This window comes from Eleutherodactylus coqui, chromosome 9, assembly GCF_035609145.1.
Source record: "Eleutherodactylus coqui strain aEleCoq1 chromosome 9, aEleCoq1.hap1, whole genome shotgun sequence".
In the NCBI taxonomy this organism is placed as follows: Eukaryota; Metazoa; Chordata; class Amphibia; order Anura; family Eleutherodactylidae; genus Eleutherodactylus; species Eleutherodactylus coqui.
The window spans coordinates 149,205,502-149,228,794 of record NC_089845.1 but is presented as its reverse complement, the minus strand read 5'-3'; the positions used below and the strand labels follow the sequence as shown (position 1 = coordinate 149,228,794).

Below are 23,293 nucleotides of genomic sequence, written 5' to 3'. Positions count from 1 at the left end.
TTTATCTATTTATTTTTAAGAAATCTACATTTATTTTTATTTATTGTAATTTTTTTTTGTTGGTTTTTGTAATACAAATAACGGAAGCAATACAAAATCATCTCCCAATACAAATGCTGTAAATAGAATGGAAGTGTGAGAAAACAAAACTTTTTATATTTATCCAGAGGTGGGGGGATAAGGAAGGGATTGGAGGGTATAAGGTAGAAGAAAAGAGGAGGGGCAAATTAGGGAAGGGATATCTTTTAGATGTCATTAAATAGATATAGCTAGAATATAAAATCTTGACCCCAGTGGGACAGTATTTGAGGGCCAGAAGGAACTGTTCCGCGTGAGCTGTCGATTGGGCAGGGATGTGATCGACTGTATAGCAAACTTCGTAACTGAGGATATCCCACTGAACATTTGGAGGGAACCTATGGAAGGGCCAAGGAGAATTTAGTTGCACCAAATTACTGTGAACTAAACCCAGTGCTGTAAGACCTGGGAGAACCATCTGCTGTATGGGGACATATGACTGATATGCCAAACAGATCAGCAGTATTTTTCGTGCTTGTGGCCTATTCCATTGGGAGACCCCAACCTTGCTGGTGCGATCACAAAATACCCGAATGTAACCTATAGAAGGGGACCGACTCTAAAGGACCTGTTGGTCCACAGCATTTTTACAGGCTCCTCCATGAGACACAAATCAAAAACCATGTAGCTGCTATCATTGTGGCGCCTGTTCTTTCTGTCCGTGGACGGAGTTTACCAACCCAAGTGACAATAAAATGTATGAATCAAGCAATACATAAACGGTCGTTCTACGGGAGTCGTGTTTGCTGCTGAGTATACCTACTCAAAGACTTGTACAGTATTGGGAAACCGTGCAGGAATTCAGGAAGAGAATCTCAAAACATCTAAGATCTATTAGAAGGAAACTAGATACTCCGCTGGCAAGACACACAAACGCTTACCCTAGGGGCGACCTGATGCAGCTTGTTTTCTGGGGCATGCGCCAAGTGAGGTTGGCATCACGTGGACACAATTTGAATACAAGGCTTTTACAGGAGTTGGCCAGGTGGATATTCCGCCTGCACAGTAAAGGCTGTCTGACTGAATGAGGGATCTACTTTTTCTCCATTTATGATCTGGATGGGTTTGTTGAATATCACTATTGGAATAAGCTGTTACTATAGGGGAGTGTAGGAACGCACTGCACAAGATTTATTATGGTTTTATGCCTAAGACCTGGCTAGTATGAGACCTGCAGTCATGTATGCAAGTGAGAACAATTCTTTTCTTTCATACTTCGTATATAGATCTTAAAGGAGTTGTCCCGCGGCAGCAAGTGGGTCTATACACTTCTGTATGGCCATATTAATGCACTTTGTAATATACATTGTGCATTAATTATGAGCCATACAGAAGTTATCAAAAGTTATTCACTTACCTGTTCCGTTGCTAGCGTCCTCGTCTCCATGGTTGCCGTCTAATTTTCGCCGTCTAATGGCCAAATTAGACGCGCTTGCGCAGTCCGGGTCTTCTGCTTTTCTGAATGGGGCTCCGTGTAGCTCCGCCCCATCACGTGCCGATTCCAGCCAATCAGGAGGCTGGAATCGGCAATGGACCGCACAGAAGCTCTGCAGTCCACCGAGGGAGAAGATGCCGGCGGCCATCTTCACCGGGTAAGTAAGAAGTCACCAGAGCGCGGGGATTCAGGTAAGCGCTGTCCGGTGTTCTTTTTTAACCCCTGCATCGGGGTTGTCTCGTGCCGAACGGTGGGGGGGGGTTGAAAAAAAAAAAAAAAAACGTTTCGGCGCGGGACAACCCCTTTAATACTTACCTTCACCTGGCTGATGGTTTCTCTGATATATGCCGTAGGGCACACATGTCAAACACAAGCCCACCGCCTCATTTTATGTAGCCCCCCCCCCCCCCCCCTCCCCAACCATGCCTCAAACCAAACAGGAATTCTACTCTCCCCACCTGCAGCTCCAGTCTGGTGGCAGTAGTAAACAGTCTGTGACTCCTGACCTTTCCTCCGCCCCCATTCAATGAATGGCTTTGATTGGTTCATCCAGCACTGGCTGTGATTGGCTGAGCCTGCTGACACTCAGCCAATCAGAGCAATCTCTTGCTGGAGACAGGGCCTTCAAACGATGACAAGAATCCGGAGCTCCGGAAAACAGTGTCAGGGACCTGGACAGCCCCAACTAAATGAGTATTGATGATTTATTTAATTTTTTTTCCTTCTTTTCAGCATCCTTTGATGTATTTTCTGCTGTGCTGAAAACGCAGTCAAAAACGTTGTAAAAAAAATGCATGCCAGCGCTGCTGATACCGCAGTTAATGCAGCTTTGAAAAACACTGCGTTTTCTGCAAATGCCTGTGTGAGGGAGGCCTGAATCGTCTGTTTTTGTTTAATTTTGGGGGGGTCTCTGGTAAGAGCCTAATGTGATCCCTGGAGTCTTGCTTTTTTTGAAGTGTGTGCGTGCGTGCGTTCTATCCATCCATTCCACTAAGTCTAAAGCTCCATTTAAACAGGACAACTGTCACGCAAACGATGCCCGACACTTGTCCTCGCATGTACTCCCTCCCGCCCTGTTGCACAGGAGAGAGTATCTTTAGCTCGCAGTGGGGTGGCTGGAAGAGACTTCTCTCCCTGCTCCTCTCCATTCCCTTAGGGCCGCCTGCAGACATGCGGAATTTCCGCCGCTGGAAGCTGCCATAGGATTGCATTAACAAACGCAATCCTATGCAGACGGCGGCGATTTGGCTGCGCAAAATCTTGCACTTCAAACAAATCGCGGCATGCTCTATTTCTATGCGGTGCTCGCAAAACCCTGCACAGAAATGTTACTCACCGGCCGCCAGCTCCGCTCTGCTCTGCTGCACATGAAAGCCAGGGCCGCGGGAGAGGTTAGTGCCTGCACTGCTCTCTGCAGACCCTCGGGTCGGGTCCCGCTCCGGCCATCTGCAGGCGGCTTACACAGTGGCTGTTCAGTACTGAACGGCTGCTATTTTTACTGAATGATCGTCATATATATGGAGTAGAGAAAACTATATGTTATTGACATCTTGGTTCTCCCCATTTCTGTTGTCCGGTATATCAGCAGGGTTGGATAATGTCAGGGTGCTGGGGGAAGCTTTATGCTGCAGCAGGCTTCTTACCTGACAGACAAAATTAGTCCCAAGTTTCACCCCTTTTAAACCTGTACAGAATGGATTCTGCCTGTTGTACATCCAATGGACTTTATACCGTGTACAACTGGAAAACCCCTTTTAGGACTTGAGTCAGTAAACCAGACCTCATATTTAATATACATGATGGCAAAAAGCCATTTTTTCCTACTTCATCCCTTTTATAAACCGTATAACTGTGTCAGTCTCTGCTGTGGAGTCTCTGGGACCTCGCAGGTTTCATTACTATGAATGACTTGTGTGTTCTGCGCACTGGCATGGGTTTCTTTGGTGAAATAGTTTTTTTTGTAAAATCCAGGCACCCTCTCTGTTCTTTGAGCATTTTAAGAAAAATTCAAAGCAGCGGAGGAGGAGCGTGACTTGCCAGATTTGACTCCGATTCACCTATTCATGTGATGTCCATATGCCCTAAGCGTATGTATGTGAGTTCGCACGTTGAGAGATTGCTGTGGAATTCCGGCTGCTGAATGTGAGCTGGGATTCTGCAACAATCTATAGTAATCTGCAGCGGAAGAAGGTCAAGCTGCAGACTTTCCAATTCGCAGCATGCTCTATTTGTTGCGGATTTCCACTGCAGAACTCCTTAAATGCAATGCAGTGCGAATCCTCATCCGTGATGTCCAGGACTTATGGAGTCCGTAAACGTCACTTCTGGCCCTCCCTTAGGTCCAACCCCACCCAGCAAGACTATCTTCTTCCTCTTGTGGAGCTGCATGAATCATCCTCCCCCTGGCTCTGTCCCTGTTGTAAGCCTGTTCTTTTGTCAGCCCATCTTTAATGTGAATTCCCAGCTCCTTCCACATATTCTACTCAACTTGGACCTAATTTTGGAAACCAACCATTTTATTGTTTCACAGTTATGAAATATTTATAGGCAGCTTTCTCTCACTTACACCACTATAAAGGTATATTCTTGGACATGCTCAAGATAGACCTATAATATAATTCTATATAATAATCAGTTTATTATGGGATCTGACTTGTATTAAAAAAGGTCAGATGACTACATTGTACAGAAGGTAAGAAAAGGTAGAACCTGAATAAATGCCTAAAGGACTCCTCCGTTGGGGCCATTAAAATATAAACCTATATTTAATGTCTGTGGTCCCTACATATTCCGAAGCCCAGGATTTGGGGTGGCCATGTGAACATGGACTACTAAGGCCGTACTTTTTTGCAGTTTTGGGGGGTTCATTTTGCAGTGAGAATCCACAGCAAAGTACAGTACAATACAAGTGAATGGGATTTTGAAAATGTAGCAGATCTGACACTACTGGTAATTATTAGGAAATTCTAGTACCAGTGTTTCTGTTGGCTCTGCTACATACACGTCACACACACAGCTCTGCTACGTTGCTTTCGCATATCAGCTGCTTGTGATTTACAAACTTCAGCAGCTCGCTGAGGAGACATGTTCGCTCGTTGCTTTCACATATGAGCTGCATGTGATTTACAAACTTCAGCTGGTGGCTGGGGTGAAATCATGGCTTGTCGCTGTGTTATGTAAGCTGCATTAGCTTCCCGGTGGCGTTGAACCCTCTAACATGTTTGCACGACAGCAACGGTTAGTTCCAACACTGGACAACGGTTGATGATTAGATGAAGGCTGGACTGGTGTTGGCGGCATTAGCACTTGAGATGACATGATATCCCGTTCAGGAGATGTGAAGATAGTGGTGAAGGACTATGCTTCAATGTTGTTGGTCAATACGCACCGCTAGCTATGTATGTGGACATTTGTGAGGTGTCCTTTATTGCAATCTCCACACAGTTGTACAGCAGTCTGACAACCAGGTACAAACTGGGAGACTGAGTACTGCTGTATCCATAGCAACTGAGGCCACAGGTGTTTGTGTGGGAGTACTGCTGTATCCATAGCAACTGAGGCCACAGGAGTTTGTGTGGGATGTAGTTCGACCATAATCCCTCATTCAGTGCAGAAGGAGGATAAATGCCCTGTGATGACGTCACTGTCATGTGATCAGGGGGTGGAGCCAAGAGCCGGTAACTGACATTTACAGGTGCTGTCTGGCTCGCATATTTGGTATTTAACTCGCACGTCACACACTGTAAGACAGCAAGTGGTCATTAGCACTTTCATAGCAGGCAATCATTGTCCGATGGACCTTCTCATTTTTATGTTCTTGATATATACGCATGTGTGTTTGAAAACAAATGATATTACTATTATAATTTTTTTTTTTTTTTTGTCGTTCCCCTTCCCCCCCCCACTTCCTCTTAGCTGTTTTTATGCAGGCAAATTATTTCTTCCATCCATGATCCATGTCTGTGACATGGTAGTCAGTCATTTTAGTAGAAACTAATAGATTGTTTACCGTCATGCTTCCATCGAACAACACAGGAAAAAATAAAATTATCCTATGACCTGAGAACATGTTTGGCGCCAGATGTGCCGCAGGAGTCATGTACATTGGCTGGTCACATGAAGGGAAACGCCCATGTAAGCTTATGGAGCTCTCCAGGCTATTCCCTTTAATCGCTGTACATCTACTGAAGCAAATAAGATACAATAATCTGATGTTCCGCTCTCTCACTGGTTCTAAAGTTACTTTTAGCTTCATCCTGTCATCTTCACTATGGTAATCCAGTCTCCATCCAATGTCCTACTGGAGGGGTAGCGAGCTCCTGCAATGACCGTTGCCAACTGTATGTGTGTCTACTTACACTTGTAACCTTTCTGTCTTAGTAAATACCTGTGTTCTGCATAATATAACAAATTTTGGAGCATCTTCATTTTTTTTTTTAGGACTGTGCTGTACCTTTTTCTCTGTTGTTCCTCCTGGAAATGTCTAAATAATTTAACAACTGGGTGTTATCATTCCCTTTGACAATACAGTGTGTGCTTACATAGTTTGACACATAGTAACATAGTATGTTAGGCTGAATGACGACCATGTCCATCTAGTTCAGCCGGTTTCTGATCACACTAGCCTGTCGGAATTGTGTAATCCGCGAGCAGAAAATAAAACTTAGCATGTTCTCTGTTACCGCGGATATCGGCGACATAGAGCCTCTTGATCTCTATGGTCATGAATATACCCGTAGCCCATACACCATTACACTGCATATGGGCGGCGGGTATCCACGCCATCGCAAAGCAACAGCGCGGGAAATATAAACAAAGTCTACTGCACATGACCGCCTTCGTGAGTATGTGTCATGCGCAGTATAATTTTGCGGCTGTGCCCAGGGTCACGGCTGTAATCTGCTGCAGGCCGCGTTAGCCCGGCCTAACTCGTACAATTCCCGGGGGAATAAAAAAGGAACAGCATAATGCAAAGTTCTAAAAAAATGCTCCAGTATACTTATTTTATGGGGAATTAAAGTGATTATTTATAAAAAAAAAAAAAAAATAGTGGTGTTGGGGCCCAAATGACTTCTGTAAGGTACTTCCATGAGGAGTAGGCATGGTGGACAGCCTTGTGCACATCTCACTTCTTTTGATCCTTTGCTCGGTGCCGCTGTCTCTATTGGATGTAGCAGTATGTGTGTGACTTTTGCAGACGTCTCTTGTAAGGTGTAACTACTATGACCCTCCTCGGTAATAATCCTGTGCATTGTGTCTCCTCAGCCCTTCGTCCCGCTGATGAATCTCCAGTGTTCTCCTGAAGTGAATACGTTTTTGTGCATGGCTTTCGTTCCTGAGTGTACAGAACCCAAACACATTGTGCTGCCCTGCCGAGCCATGTGCGAGACCGTCTACTCCGGCTGCAAGACTCTGCTTGATACATTTGGCATTGCCTGGCCTGCAGAGCTACAGTGTGACAGGTGAATTGTACTCCGCAAAAAGAATGCATACTTCAAGGGAGTTGTCCAGGATTAGGAAAACATGGCTGCTTTCTTCCAGAAACGGCGTCACTCCTGTCCATAGACTGCCTGCTATTATAACTTGGGTCCAATACCACATCCAACTTGTTGGCAGGCGGGGTACTGTGTTTGGAAGAAAGCAGCCATGTTTTTCTAAAGGGTAATCTGGCTGAATGAATCCGTTTTATGATGGAACCAATCTGATCCCATTGACTATAATGGGCTCTGTTTGGTTTCTGCTGAGATGTCCGGCACTTCACTGGACAAAAAAATTGCTGTATGTGCCGGATCTGTATCAAAACCTTCAGAGATTGTGGCGCAGATGTCAAAGTGCCCTTAGATGGGTGAGGGAAAACTTTTTGGTACTATAGTGGTGCCATCTTGGATTTAGCCCAAGACCCTTCAATAAACAGTGGATTATGGGACACATGATTTAAGAGTAGAGTTTCATTAAAAATTGCTATCATCCATAACTTGAAAATGGTTGCAGATATTGAAAAAAAAATGACTGCACCTATCAATTTCTGATTAAATTCTACCCTTAACTTATGTATCGCTTGAACCCCCTTCCATTGAAGTTTCTTGGGCTGAATCCAAGATGGCTGCCACCAAGATGGCCAACAGGCACCACTATAATGCTAAAAAGTTTCCCATGGCCAACTTGCTACTTGTATCTCTTCTCTTTCAAAAGATCTTCAGGGTGGCCCTGACTTTTGAATCACCCTGTACATAGTTTTAGACCATCAGCCACAGCTGCTTCCAGATTTTACATTGCATAGATCTAAGGTTGTGAATATGAAAACGTTATTCATGACCTTCTTTTCCTTCTTCTCCAGGATGGAAGACTGTACAGCCCTGAAAATACCAGAGAAGGAACAAAGCACACATATACCTGGAGAAAAAATCCAAAAAGACTATGGGTTTTGGTGCCCAAGACACTTGAAAACCTTCCAAGTAACTGGCTACAAGTTTCTAGGGGTGAATCACTGCGCCCCACCTTGTCCTAACATGTACTTTAAAAAGGAAGACTTAGACTTTGCCAAAAACTTTATTGGCATTATTTCGATTATTTGTCTTTGCGCTACGCTCTTCACGTTCCTCACTTTTCTGATCGATGTCAAAAGGTTCCGATACCCCGAGAGGCCGATCATTTTCTACTCGGTCTGTTACAGCATTGTATCGCTCATATACTTTATTGGATTTGCTATGGGAAACTCTGTCTCCTGCAATGAGGCACATGAAGACTATGCTGACGAAGACACCGTGGTCCTTGGTTCCCAGAATAAAGCCTGTACAATTGTCTTCATGCTTCTGTATTTCTGCACTATGGCCGGGACTATATGGTGGGTCATGCTCACCATAACGTGGTATTTGGCAGCAGGTCAGAAATGGAGCTGCGAAGCCATAGAGCAGAAGTCTGTGTGGTTTCACACAGTGGCTTGGGGCATTCCCGGGATCCTCACAATCGTACTTCTGGCCATGAACAAGGTGGAAGGAGACAATATTAGTGGCGTCTGTTTTGTTGGACTCTATGACCAAAAAGCGTCCATGTATTTTGTGCTCTTACCGCTTTGTTTTAGTGTCTTCATTGGACTTTCCCTACTCCTTGCTGGGATTATCTCTTTAAACAATGTCCGGCAAGTGATACAACACGATGAGAGGAACCAAGAGAAATTGAAAAAATTTATGATCCGCATTGGCGTCTTCAGTGGCACTTACCTTGTTCCTCTGGGAATATTACTATGCTGTTCTATCTATGAACTCTTCTCTAGATCTTCTTGGGAAATGACGTGGGTTGCAGACCACTGCCAGGAGTACCATATTCCATGCCCATATCAGGTATTTTTTTATTTTCCATTTATAAGATAATCTTTAGATGATTTTTTTTTTTTCCCCTCTGAGACCATAACTGTTCAAGATGATAAAGCGATAAGTCTGGGCTGCCAAGATTCATTATTATAAGACCACACTGAGCTTTTGCTATAGCAAAGAACCATGAGTCTTCTGTATTCGGCTTCGGCTTCATGTGTGGATAAGTCCATAATAATGCAGATATCTCCTGCTTAAAGTCAAGGGTGTAACTAAGGGGTGGAGAGGTAATGATTGCACCCAGGCTTTGGAGCCTAAGGAATCCCAAAAGGTTACTCTTCCATATAGGAGTAGACCAGTGCTATTAATATTGCAATAAAACGAAAAATCGCTACTATAGCACAGGTATCAGTGGATTAACCAATTAGAAAGAATACAAGCGCTTACCTGGAAGTGTTGTGGACCTGGCGCAACACACTGGATGAAGATGACCGCTGTAGCCCCCCCCCCCTTCCCTTCTAGCAGAACTCTGGGTCCAAGTCCAGGATACTGGAATAGGAATTTGCAAAAAGGAGAAGATGGGTGCTGCTATTCTTGTCAAGGGAAGACAGGAATATTGGGATATACCTTATAATAAGGTAAGCATTACAAAACTGAGCTGACTCCTTCGTCAGGCAGAAAGACTGGAGACATTTAAACCATTGATTCAAGTGAGAAGCGTCCGATGTCATCACGGTGATCTCCATCAATCACTGTGCGTTCGCACCCATACTACCATGGTCTTACAATATGATTCAACATAGCACTGTTTTATGAGCTCTTCTGTACTATGGATGCTAACGCATGGTGATTGGTGGAGATGGCCATGATGTCAGACAACAGAATTTCCAGCTTGAATCCATGGGTTAAATGTCTCCTCTTTTTCTGCTTTTGTAAATGGCCGGACACAGTAGTTGGTTTGGCTTTGTAACGCATAGCTAAATAAAGGTTGTATCCAATATTCCATAGACGGCAGTACTGATCTTCTCCCCTTGGTTAATTCCTATTCAAGTACTTGGAAGCTGATGGGCTCTATTATAGATTTGGTGACATGAAAATGGTACATTTAAAGGGGCAGGGGATAACTTGCTGATCAGTTGGGGGTTTCACCATTGAGACCCCCGCCAATCTTAAGAACAGCGGTCCTTGTTTCCCCTTTGCCTGTTGCTGCAGGGGCACTTCCTCACCCATAGGGACGTCAGAAAGAATGGAGCACTGAGAAAGCACGTATGGCCGGCACTCCATTCATTTCAATAGGGCTGAGGGAAATAGCCACTTGGCTATCTCCGGCAGCTAGATTGAAAATGAGTGGAGCACTAGCACACTTTCATGACCTAGCTCTCCGTTCAGTCTCCTCGCCACAGGGGGTGCAGTGAGGAGGATGGGGTAAATGGGACCCCCGTTCTTAAGATCAGGGATCTCAGCGGTGAGACTCCCAGCAATCAGCAAGTTAGCCTCTTTCTTTGTGGATAAGGTTTGACTTGTGATTCTGGTACAAGCCCTTGAACCGCATTAGTGAAGCAGATGCTGAAATGCCTGATTCTGCCAAATGTAGAACTTGACCAGATCCTGCGATTAGATGGGGAAGGGTGGGAAAGGATAGGCTTAGCTTAAAACAAATGGCCAAGTTCTTCTAAGGGACCTTTCAAATGGAATGGAATTGTTCCACAACACGAGTACACTTTCCCACTGTGGAAATCTGCATGTGGAAATGCAACTTTTCATTCATAATTACTTTCAAAATTAAAGGCCCATGTAGACCCAACAATCTCGCTCAAAGCCTTCTTTTGAGCGATAACCATTGCGTCTAAATGCATGGACATCGTGCAGTTTTCATGCACAACTCCCTACTCGCTCAATTCTAGTTTTCTTGAATTGAGCAAGGAACTCTTATCAGCGGTGCAGACTGTTATCACAGTCGGCAGCGCTAATGAGATTCTTTCAGCTCGTGTCCCACTGAAAGTTCACTGTGGGACATGAGCTGTACTCGTGGAGAACAATACAACTGTTTGCTTAGGCAAAACAGCTGTATTGTTCGCTGAGCGATGTCGTTTGAGTGATCCTCTGTCAGTGTAAATGGGGTCTAAACAGTCTTCAATTCCACATCAAATCCACACATTTATACCTGCAGATTTTATCATAGAAGTTTTTTGCACAGTAGCAAATTTTGCTGTGTGTAGTGGAAGGTCCTAAATACTTCTCTAATCTAAGGCATTATTGGACCTTTTAATGATAGTTTTATTCTCAATAGCCATTTTCCTAACATGTTGTAATTACCAAATGAATGTTATCTACATCTACGTGTCTCCTTTTTACTATAGCCAAAGAACTTGTCTAGACCAGATCTTGGCTTGTTTCTAACAAAATATGTGATGACTTTAATTGTGGGGATCTCCGCCATTTTCTGGGTTGGAAGCAAAAAAACTTGCTCGGAGTGGGCCAACTTTTTTCACCGAAGCCAAAAACAAGAGTAAGATCATTTTCATTTATGTTTTACATTTTTGCTTTTTTATGCTTGTTTGTAGAAAACTATGATGTTAAGGTGCTGAGGAAAGTTCACACAAATTGGTGACCATACAGAAAAGCGTGGTTTTACATCTGAGCTGGGGATTCCATTTTTCTGCTCCGTTCGGGGAGCCGTAAAGCCATTTCCCGTGGCCAAACTGCTCATTCTCTGGATGGAACGGGACAGACCCCATTGACTATAATGAGGTCCATCCGCTTTCCGTCCAGCTGCTTGGCTCGTGGTATTTTCAGCCACATCTGTGACGGCGGTTCCAACACAGATGTGAAACCGGCCAATCGTAAGGAATAAATCCCTTCCAACAGTTGTGCTGTCCGCTCCGTGAAGGTTTGTTGTAGGGGCGCGTTCACACATTGCGATCTAATCTTATATTTTTGCCACAATCTCCCTGTTCATTGAAAGATCGCAGCCATATAGACTAATTCAACCCACCGAGTCCTTTTTCAGCTTTGCGCGGCTGCAAACTGGTTTATTCGCAACCACTTCAAAGCAGAGGACATGTTTACATGTAGACAATAAGAATATTAAGTAGACGTCTGCCAAGAATCTCCTCCTTGAGGAACATCTTCCGTGGAACTTCAAATCCAGATAAGCTCGGCATGATGGGAATCCAGGGTTCATCAGTGTGATTGCCTTGAGGTAGCCATAAACATTAGCTAGAAGCAGGTTGATGGTTGAAAAACTGCTGGATGAACAATTGCCTCATGTAATTACAGATGCAACTATTCACATTTTTGCCCCTTTTTTGGCTGTTGTGATTGTTCAAACTGGCCATACGTGTTCAGTAACACTGGGAGACGGATAAAAGCTCTCTGGGAATGTTCTTTCAAAGAAAGATATTACATGCAAGCTAAAAAGACACACCACCACCCACAATAAGTTCACGTGGTGCCGTTGGGTTGTCGTGGCAGCTCAAGGACTTCTGAAGGCCATTAGAAATACCATAACCTGCAATACTGAAGTATTGCAGTATATAGTATGAGCAATCAATCACAAGTTCAAGTTCCCTGTGTGGGCTAAGAAAAATAATCTTTTCTCATAGATTTTTGTTTTAAATTAAAAAAAAATATTAAAATTGGTATAGCCATGTCTACAAAAGTCCAGTCTATCCAAATAACACATTATTTATCTTGTGTGGTGAATGTCCTCAGAAAAAACGCACAACATCAGAATTCTACTTTATTTTTGTCATTCCATCCCCTAGGGAAAAAATGTCTTAAAAACAATCCAAAAGTTGTATGTAGTCTAAAATAGTACCAATAGAAATCACAGGTCATCCTGCAAACAAATGAACCCTCACACAGCCCCATTGACGAAAGTCTGTAAAACAATGATTGGCAATTGGAAACCAAACCAGAATCCATACACAGACAGCTGTTTCGGGGTGTTTGCCTCTCATCAGTGTGCAGTAGGTTTCTGGCTTGGTTGTACATGGATTTGAAGGAAGGCTGCCATCCAATAGGTGGTGCTGTAGAGGTAATGTTCCATCGTCTTTATTTGCATAAAGTACCCAGATGAGCATGCAGTGCAGTATAAGTGTCCTCACTCACCTCTCGGGTGTCTTTTCACACTTTTTGGGTGCTCTCTCCTTGGGGAGAGACCATGCCCTTCCCGATCCACTCACCCTCTAGGTGTCTCCACACACTTTTTGGGTGCTCTCCTTAAGGAGAGACGACACCCCTCTTGATCCACATAGTGCATGTGATATACTGAACGATTCTCGTTAGTGTGAGCACTGCTTCATTAACAAAGGCAACTCAGGATCCCCTTTCTTGTGATCAGTGTGCATTGCAGTAGTCAGACCCCCGGTGATCATCTGCTTATTACCCATGCTGTAGATATGTGAAAAATGTTGGTGGGCTAAATCCTTTTAGTAGATAATCTCTTCTTCACAAGCTTAAAGGAGTAGTCCCATCTCAGCAAATTATGCCTTATCCACAGGATAGGGGATAACTTGCTGATAGGTGGGGGTCTGCCCTCTGGGACTCCCCACGAATCCAAAGATGACTTCCCTAGCGTATCCATAAGGTTTGAGAGTGCTGGCCGTGCACGTGCCACCGCTCCACTCATTCAGTGGACATTGCCGAGTGCTTGAATGCTGGCAGTTTCCATTGAAGTGAATGGAGTGCTGGGGGCCACTCCTAAAATTTGGACCTGGATATCTCTGGATTGGTGGGGGTCCCAGCAGTCGAACCAACACTGATCATCAAGTTATCCTCTCTACAGAGAATAGGGAATATCTTGCTGAGATGGGAATACTCCTTTAATATTCTCTTCCAGTAATCCTTTTGCATTCCAGTTGGTCTATGCTGTATCCCATTTCTAAGAGTCTTTTTGTTTTTATTTCTAAGCGTACGTCAGGAAGTAACATAATGCCAGATGGTGCGGTTTACATGGCACAAGGCTCACTTGTTCCCTCAGCACCTTCTTGGCCGCTTGGTCCCCGGACCACCAGCTTTGGTCTGCAGACTTGCACCTTTGTGGTCATTTCCCGTCTTGATGAGGGCAGCAGTTTCTAATGAGTTTTCGTATGAAGGACCGCTTGTATTTCCTGTCCTCTGTGGCATGTATTCTCTGCTTTATATCACCGTTCATGTCAGCCGGGGACATGTCTGCCTACAGCAGGAATTACCAACCTCATGTAGTAATGTGCACCCAGTCTGTCTAATTGGCACATATTTTATTTAACTCTGACACTTCTCCATGTTCCAACGAAACTTAATCCGTTTACCTGGAGGCCGATTCTTACATGGAATGCACTAGTTTGTTTTAAGACCATAGAAAGTACTCAAAGATGTGGAACAAGTTTAGTCGTTTCAAGATAACATTGCAGCTTTATTACACGAGGACCTTAAATATCAGTGTGTAATATATGAACTATATGGAAAAAAATATCTATTTTGGAGAGCACCGTCTACGGACCCTTTTACACAAGCTGATAATCGTTCAGATTCCCGCGATCCAGCAAAATATGAATGATCATCATTCATTGTAAATACATGTACGCCTAACATTGACTTTTATCTGCTATCCATAGGATGGGTAACAAAGGGCTGATAAGCGGGGTCTTATCATTGAGACTCCACCAATCCCGAGAACATGGGTCCTGTGTCTCCCCTCTCCTCACTTTAGGCTCACGGCACCCCAGTAGTGAGGAAGAGGTTGAATGGAGTAATGGTAGAGCATACATACTGCTGCTCCATTCATCTGCAATGGGACTGCCAGAGAAAGCCAAGCGCTTGGACTCGGCTATTTCTGTTGGCTCGGTTTGAAATTAATGGAGCAGAGCTGCATCTCCTGGGTCGCTGCTACTTTAATTCTCCATATCACTGTGGGAGGTACAGTGAGCCTGTGGGAGATACAGTGAGCCTGCATTGAAGAGGAGAGGGGGGTATGGCATCCATGTTTTCGGGTTTGGTGGGGGTCTTAGTTGTGAGATCCATACAGATCAGACCTATATATAGCAATAAGTGTCAATTTCTGAGTATACATGTTTAATTAAAGGGGTTGTACCAAGACTGCAAATTATCTCCTATCCATTGGATAGAGGATAATTTACTGATCGGCGGGGGGTCTCGCTGAAGATACACACACACACACACACACACACACACACACACACACACACACACACACACACACACACACACTCACACACACTCTGATCTCGAGATCGGGGATCCCAGGTCCCCCATCCCCCTCCCTGCGGGGTAACTGGATTCCCCACAGTGAGGAGGGGACCTGAACTGAGAACTGGTCACACAAATGCACCAGCACTCCATTCATTATCAGAGGCTATGGAGATACCCAGGTGGCTCCCTTTGACCTCATTAAAATGAATGCAGCACTGACCACGCATGCTCTGCCAGCGATCCCTTCAGGCTCATGTCACCGTGGGGAAAAGCGACCCCCGCAAAGACAAGCAGAACAGGACATGGGAGTCTCGTTCTGGAGATCGGCTAGAGTCTTGCCTCCCCACCAATTAGTTGGGGGATAACTTTCAATCTTGGTACAACACCTTTTTAAATTTTTTTTTTTTTTTTTAACATGAGTTTTGTGCAATTCAGAGCTGGACAGAACTCACACGGGGATAAGAACCCATTCATTTGAATGCGTTAATACGCACGAGCAATTTTAGTCTTCGACTGATAGTGAAAAAAATCACTGCATGTCCTATTTCTGTGTAGTTCATCTTCAAGAATCATCTATTTTCTATGGCAGTGAAAATAAGAACGCATTGCAATCGCATGCTATGCAATTTGCATTTGATTTTTAGGCACGTGTGATGCGTTTTTTGTTGTTTTTTTTTTTTGTTTTTTTTAACGTAGGTTACTATAAGGACCGCATTAAAAAAAGAACCAAGAAGTACAAAGCAGAGAGAAACATGAGCTGAAAATCCACGGAAAACTATACATTTTTTGACTATCCAAAATCGCACGCGCCCAAGCGAATACAGCCGAGTAATTTCACCTAGTTTGAAGTCCTGGAACATAATCGCTAAGACTAATGACATATCAGAACAAAGTTCTGCCCAACAGAACTGTTTCTTGACCAAATTGACATGGCGGACCACCTGTTTTCGCCCCAAGCTGTAGACACAATTCTCGATCCCTTTTCAGTGTCTTCTGATTAGAATTGGTAACAAGTATATGGAGCATTTTTCTACTAGAGACCGTTCATTCTCTGTCATTCTTGCATATCATTGAGATCTTGGTCTTATGCTTGGGACATTAGGCTTGTGAAATTGTGTACAAAGCTGCATAATTATTGAATATTTCAGTAAAACGAGGCATTCTCTGTAATGTCTCCTATCTATTCTGTGGGTTTTAATGTGTGTCTTTCCATGTTCCAGCCCAGTCACTGAGAACAGAAGAGGCCCGCCGGAGTCCTGCGAATACTTTATCAAACACAACTCTAAACCAAAACACAAGAAACCTCACAGGTCCAGTTCTCACCAGCTGAAGGTCCTCTCGAAGTCCATGGGTACAAGTACCTCCGCTAAAGCAAACCATGGCGTGTCCGCAACAACCATCACCAGCAATGATTTCCTGGACAAAGAGTCGGCAATGGACCTTCAAAGTACAATGGGCCAGTCCTCAAAAGAAGACCACGAGTCAGAAAATAGTATCTTGAAAGTAAGACCAGACCCTCAGGCAGAGATTACTGCCCAAACCCTACTAGAGAAGACTGACGTTCCCACACCGCAAACGGAGCCGAATAATTACCCCAGCATAGGCAAAGGGAATGGCATAACTGGGAATATGCCAAAAAAGATTGAGGGCAGGTATGTGAATTTTTTTTGTATACTTTTGACCACAAAGATAAGCCTATAGATTTCACTGGTTTTATAAAGCTGCAAAGGTCAATTCAATTTAGCAAAATGGAATTTTGTCACTTCCCTCTATTGGGTTCCTACCCAATGTCTTGGGAGCATTAATGAAAAGTGTACTCCATTGTGATTAACTACAGCAAGGAAATTTACTGCAGGTTATTTACAGACAGACCTTAGGGAAATTTACCAAGACCAGCGTTTCCAATGCAGGGAGGGAGAAACTCAGCAGGGAGGTTGTTCCAGAAATCTTGCAGAACTAACCCTAAGGCCTCATGTCCACGGGAAAAATCAGGCCCGCCGCGGATTCTTCATGCAGAATCCCGCAGTGGGTCCTTCCTTTCCCGCGGACATGAGGCCTAAAAAGATGATTTACTTACCTGTCCGGACACTGCGGATCTTTCCTCTGTCGCGGCCGTATCTTCTTTCCTCGGCCCGGAGCATGTGCTCAGCACGCCGGCAGCAGGCCGTGCGCATGCGCCATGCACTTTTTTTTTTTTCTTCTGAACTCCAGCTGCAGGTGTGCCGCGGATCCGGACGGCTTCCATAGGCTTCAATAGAAGCCTGCAGGAGCCGTTCATTCGGGAGACCCGCACTAAAATGGAGCATGTTGCGGGTGTTTTCCCGTACATTCAATCCGCGCCTCAAGGGAAAATGACATCCACAGGTATTTAATTACCTGCAGGTGTCCAATGCATCCCTATGGGGCAGGACATCCGCTGCGGATCTGTCCCTGTGGACATGAGGCCTAAATCTTCTGTAGATGTAGCCATGCTCAAATCTTTCTGTTTCTTCATATAATCCCAGAAAGACTGTGTTGAGATCAGGGCTCTGTGGGGGCCATCTCATCGCTTCTAGGACTCCTTGTTCTTCTTTATGCTGATAGTTCATAATAATATTGGCTGGATGTTTGAGGTCAAGCAGACTCCTTCTACTTTTTAAAAAAATTCTTACATTTTTCTCACACTTGCCTAAACCGTTTACACAGTGCTGTACTTTACGCCACTTTCCACCTCCGGAAAGACCTGACCACTTTTTACAAAAATGCTGACTACAGCGCAGAAAGACGAAAAATCACAAAACCTCTGCACAAGTGGGACTTGCACCAAAATCTGCAACATTTCTACTCCAGAATTCTCTAGAAAAGCCTATGGCAAATGTCTTGCATTATTTTCAAATGTAGGTGAGAGTAATGATATGGCATGGGTAAGAGTAGTGACACTTCCAATCTTGTCTTTAAGAGGACATAACTATCTTTCCAGGACAAAATGCCCAAAAAGTACCCAAGGGATAACACCCAACAAGCTTTGATTTTTACGAAACTTTGCACATGTGTTCATTACTAGAATGTATATGAAGATATCTAAATTTTCAGACCCATTGGATCATGGGGTCATGAAGTACAAGGGGGTCAATTTTCCAAATGTCACTGAGAATCATAATTTTTAACAAATTCAAATGTCGGAAATTATTGGGAGTCTAGGAGGGAGGAGCGGCATTACCTTTAGTGCCTGACTGGACACGGAACAGACTGGGAAGAGGAGAGACCATTCAGACTATAAGGAGTAGGGACACTTTAACAAGATCAAAAATTCAAACATTACGCACAGCACCATATTTATCACCAGCTAGTAGAGATGAGCGAGCATACTCGCTAAGGACCATTGCTCGAGTGAGCATTGCCCATAGCGAGTACCTGCCTGCTCGGAAGAAAAGGTTCGGGTGCCGTCAAGGGGCAGGGAGCAGCAGGGGAGAGCGGGGAGAAACTATGGGGAGATCTCTCTCTCTCCCCCCGCTCCCCCCTCCTCACTCCCGCAACTCGCCGCCGGCAGACGAATCTTTGCTCCCGAGCGGGCAGGTACTCGCTAAGGGCAATGCTCGCTCGAGTAATTGCCCTTAGCGAGTATACTCGCTCATCTCTACCTGCTAGTATTACTAATTATGCAATATTTTATTATCAGTAAGAGGATAAAAAAATTCTCAAAAACTATGAAGAAACTTCAATTGATGTACGTATAATGTATAATATATACACACAAAGACTTTTTCAGCTTTCTCTCCAGAGCGGCTCAGTTAGAAAAAAAGAAAACTTTCTTTTTTTTTTTTGTTCTGATTTTTCATCTAACTTGTATTGGCATTAGTGTTGGGATCTAAATCTACATCTTTAGAGAATGACACCGTGCACCTCTTCCTACAACTAATAGATTCTGAGATATAAATGATGAAAAACTATGGTTATTGGTGACCTTTGAAAAATTGAACGCCCCCTCCTGTATTTCTTCATCCAATGGACCTGAAAACGTGAGGTATTTTTTTAATAACTTTAGTAATGGACACATGTGCAATGTTCTCGTAAAAATTAGAGCTGGCCAGGTGTTATCCCTTGGGTGATTTTGTCCTGGAATCCCCTAACTGTTAGTAAATACTTGTATTTCCCATGTAATGACAATTCTGAAGCATCTTTTCTTAGAATTCTGCATTGTGCTGTTCCTCTCCTATTCCTCCTAGAAATGTATGAATGACAAGTGTGCGAGGATACCCAATTGCACACTCTGACATTGTCCAATCAGTGCTGAATATGTAGGACACACCCCTTTGACAAGTGAAATGGTAACACCCAATTGTCAATCTAGTCATACATTTCTAGGAGAAAAGACACAACATAGAGTTCTAAGAAGGGATGCTCCTGAATTATCGCATAGGGAATAAAAGTATTAACTAGAACAGACCTGTCCGGAGTGTTGACACGTCCCGTTTTAAGCATCATGTCTAAAAGCAATAGGTTAGATCAGTGTGAACCACGGTGACCCAATCTCTGCGGTTTACCTCTCCAAAATTTTCTATGGGGCCTCATGGTTATTTCTTACACCATTGGTCCAATATACTATACTCAGTGAAAAAAAATATTGTTTTTGAGTCATTTAATGTATCTTTAACTTAGTTTTCCTATCTTTTAATCTAGTTTGTTTATTGAAAACCACCTGAGCGATCCAGTCCTGTATCCTGACATGGGATCGGCACCTTCCGCCCCGAGTCCCACCAATGTGCCTGCACCACTGCTCACCACCCAATAAAGGGAACTTGGAAACGATGCACAGACTGCATGACAAATCTGACTGATACGGACTATTGTCGGATGGCTCGTTGCACGAAATGTTGACTTTACACCCAACGGAGATGTTTTTTATACTCCTGAAAGTTTTGCACTTATTGTACAATGTAAAGCATTAAATGTATACCTGCTGAACAAGGGAGAAAACCAATGTATGGATGGTACCAATGGGTTTGAGGACGGTGCCATGGCAGCTGACTACTGATTTCTTTTAGAAAATGGCTACACCGGGACGCCACTTGTTGGTTTTTATTATGTTACATTTTGTAATGTAGACTCTTAAATATTTTTGTGCGGATGGATTTCCTTGACAGATCTGTAAATGTGTGATCACCTGAATGTACAGTATATACTGTAGGTAGGTTACAGGCTTCTATATTAGTCATGACACTGATAATGAAAGATAGCTAAAAAAGAATTAGGCTTCCTGCAGGATGTAACGTCTACTGGTTACGTTACGTCCTGCGGCCATTTTGGTAGTTTTTACACTGGAAATTATTTAAGACAAATAAAGTGCTAATTTTCATAAACCACCTTCTTTTTTCAACTTTTTATTACCCATTTACAGATTGTTACGTACAGTTCTTTTCATATCATTCCCAAAGTTCCAAGATAGTTGATACATTTCCAGTTACATTGGTCAGAAACCATTTTGTTCTCCTAGACCAGTAGTCTCCTACCTAGGACTCTCTAGCTGCCTGGAAGCTCCAATTCCTTGCATGCCATTGGCTGTCAGAGCATGCTGGGAATTGTAGTTTTTTTTAACACCTGGAGGGCTACCGGTTGCAGACGACTGTCATAGACCAATGGATTTTCAAGAGGAGTTCTTGTCAGCCATTATAAGGGCCAAATGTTCTATACAAACTATAAACCAAATATATGTCAGCCCTTTCAATAGGTCTTAAAATGTGGTGTGTTAGATATATGGCTGCTTGACTGCAGAGCTCCTGGTCCACCAGGGCTCCAAAGGGCTGAAAATGCTCAACCATCCAGAATGCAGTGGAGAGGAAGGAGATCATCTACTAAACTGGAGAAGTTATTTCTACTTCCCTCAGTCCCCAGCGCAGGACCAGGATGGCGCTGTGGGAAGCTGGTCAGGAAGCTCTCCTGTATCTAAGCATGCAGAGTGCTCACCTGAGTGAGCAAATTCAACAGGGCTGAGGTGAAGATCCAGTTCAGAGCCATTGATTAACGAACAGTCAAACTTCACAAGCTCACTCCTAAAGTTGAGGGAAAGTCCTTAAAACGGGCAAGACTTCCCACAATGGCTCTGTCATCATCCTCTCACAAAAATTCCTGCGGAATGTCTTGCCCTGGATGCTGAAAAGGCGTTTGTATTAATTGGTCGTATGCCTTCGCTGCCCAAGATAAAATGGGTTTTAGTGGCTTTTTTTTTTTTTTAATAAATGCCATTTCTGCATTGTAATTAAACCCCTCAAGCTAAAGGTGGTACAACAGGGTACTAGAGCCTCCATGGCTGTCTATCACTTTGTGTCCCCAAGCTAGAGGTGATACAACAGGAAACTAGAGCCACCTTGCCCGTCCATATCGCATAGGATTTTACCTAGGATCATCTCTCTGCTTTTACCTTTGTGCCTGCCGGGATTGAAGGGGTGCCAGGGGACCAAGGCACCCTATAACAAGTAAGACTCTATATAGGGTATTGCACATAATATAACGGAGCACTGAATTTTTCTGTTGACCACTTGCATCTTGTATCCCACGCTAGAGGCAGTACAACAGGATAGTAGAGCCTGCATGCCGGTCTGTATCACATCTTGTATCCAAGCTAGAGGTAGTACAACGGGGTACTAGAGCCTCCATGCCTGCCTGTATAACAGCTTGTATACAAGCTAGAGGCGGTACAACAGGGTACTAGAGCCTCCATGCCCCCCGTATCACATCTTGTATCCAAGCTAGAGGCAGTACAACAGGGTACTAGAGCCTCCATGCCCCCCGTATCACATCTTGTATCCAAGCTAGAGGCGGTACAACAGGGTACTAGAGCCTCCATGCCCGCCCGTATCACATCTTGTATCCAAGCTAGAGGTGGTACAACAGGGTACTAGAGCCTCCATGCCCACCCATATCACATCTTGTATCCAAGCTAGAGGTGGTACAACAGGGTACTAGAGCCTGCATGCCCCACTGTATCACATCTTGTATCCAAGCTAGAGGTGGTACAACAGGGTACTAGAGCCTCCATGCCCACCCATATCACATCTTGTATCCAAGCTAGAGGCGGTACAACAGGGTACTAGAGCCTCCATGTCCGCCTGTATCACATCTTGTATCCAAGCTAGAGGTGGTACAACAGGGTACTAGAGCCTCCATGCCCACCCATATCACATCTTGTATCCAAGCTAGAGGCAGTACAACAGGGTACTAGAGCCTCCATGCCTACCTGTATAACAGCTTGTATCCAAGCTAGAGGTGGTACAACAGGGTACTAGAGCCTCCATCCAAGGGGTCAGTTTTCTGCAACAAACTCTCCTTTTGCTCTGAAATTGTAATCACTTATAACAACATTAGAATCAGAGAAAGTTTCATTAGATTTTGGCAACTTCTTCTAGGGAAGGGATTGTATTTCTGACAACTAGTAGTATAGACGCCACAGTATAAAATATAGTCACCCCAGAGAAAGCCTGTACTTCTTTACAACATGCTAGTGAATACATGATGCACGGCAATAGATATATGTACACACAGGTCTTACAGATGATGGCTGTATCTATTACAGCAGATAATGTATTCCCTAGCATGTTATAAAAAAGTACAGGCTTACATCTGAGAATACATGCTCCTCAATACACACCTAAGTCGCACACGCAAGCAGCCTGAGAATGCCCGCACCTCCAGCACACAGAGCTCCGCGGAGAGCACACAGCAGACTGCATCCAGCATCTGTACAGGAGTCCGGCCCACTGTGGTTCCCGTACGACCGCAGATACAAGCAGTGCCACTTACCCCTCATGCCAGGGCCATCACTGCCAGGGAAAACAGCAGGCTGAAGCCAAGTTGTACCATCCTGATAGGCACCAGTAGCTGCTGCAGACGGCAGTGATGGAGAACAGCAGGGTCGGCAAGGTGAGGGCTCAACTTCCGGTCCATCCCAGCACTGCAGTCAGCCTGTCTGTGAGAGCGGAGGATGTGTGAGGACCGGACAGCGGGCAGGACCACAGTTAAACTGTTACCCCTCTCACTAATAGCACCTGAAGCGGCCCGCACCTGCCGCACCCCCCCCCCCTTTCCTACACCACTGACTAGTGATCATTGCTCAGTATAAACAGGCAATTGCCGAAAGATCGATCAAATTAGTGATTTTGACCAATGCGGGACCCAACAGGGTACTGAGCCTGAAATCACTCAGTCGCTAGTCACTTCGTATCAGCTCACTGAAACAAAGTGACTAGTGAGTGACTTCTTGCTCTGTATAAATAAGCAATCACTTATCTTTGAATGACTG

At 44.2% G+C, this 23,293-nt stretch overlaps 1 protein-coding gene across 2 annotated transcripts in view; it reads left to right on the top strand.

Moving 5' to 3' along the window:
• FZD6 (frizzled class receptor 6) overlaps positions 1–20,360 on the top strand; it is a 46,559-nt gene extending 26,199 nt beyond the window's left edge. For both annotated transcript variants that reach the window (XM_066578622.1, XM_066578623.1), the window contains 5 exons: positions 6,779–6,975; positions 7,851–8,853; positions 11,184–11,332; positions 16,239–16,670; positions 19,678–20,360. In XM_066578622.1, the coding sequence (XP_066434719.1) occupies positions 6,779–6,975; positions 7,851–8,853; positions 11,184–11,332; positions 16,239–16,670; positions 19,678–19,789 (1,893 nt within the window). In that variant the 3' untranslated portion in view covers positions 19,790–20,360. The remainder of the gene's footprint in view (positions 1–6,778; positions 6,976–7,850; positions 8,854–11,183; positions 11,333–16,238; positions 16,671–19,677) is intronic.
• Positions 20,361–23,293: the final 2,933 nt, after the last annotated feature.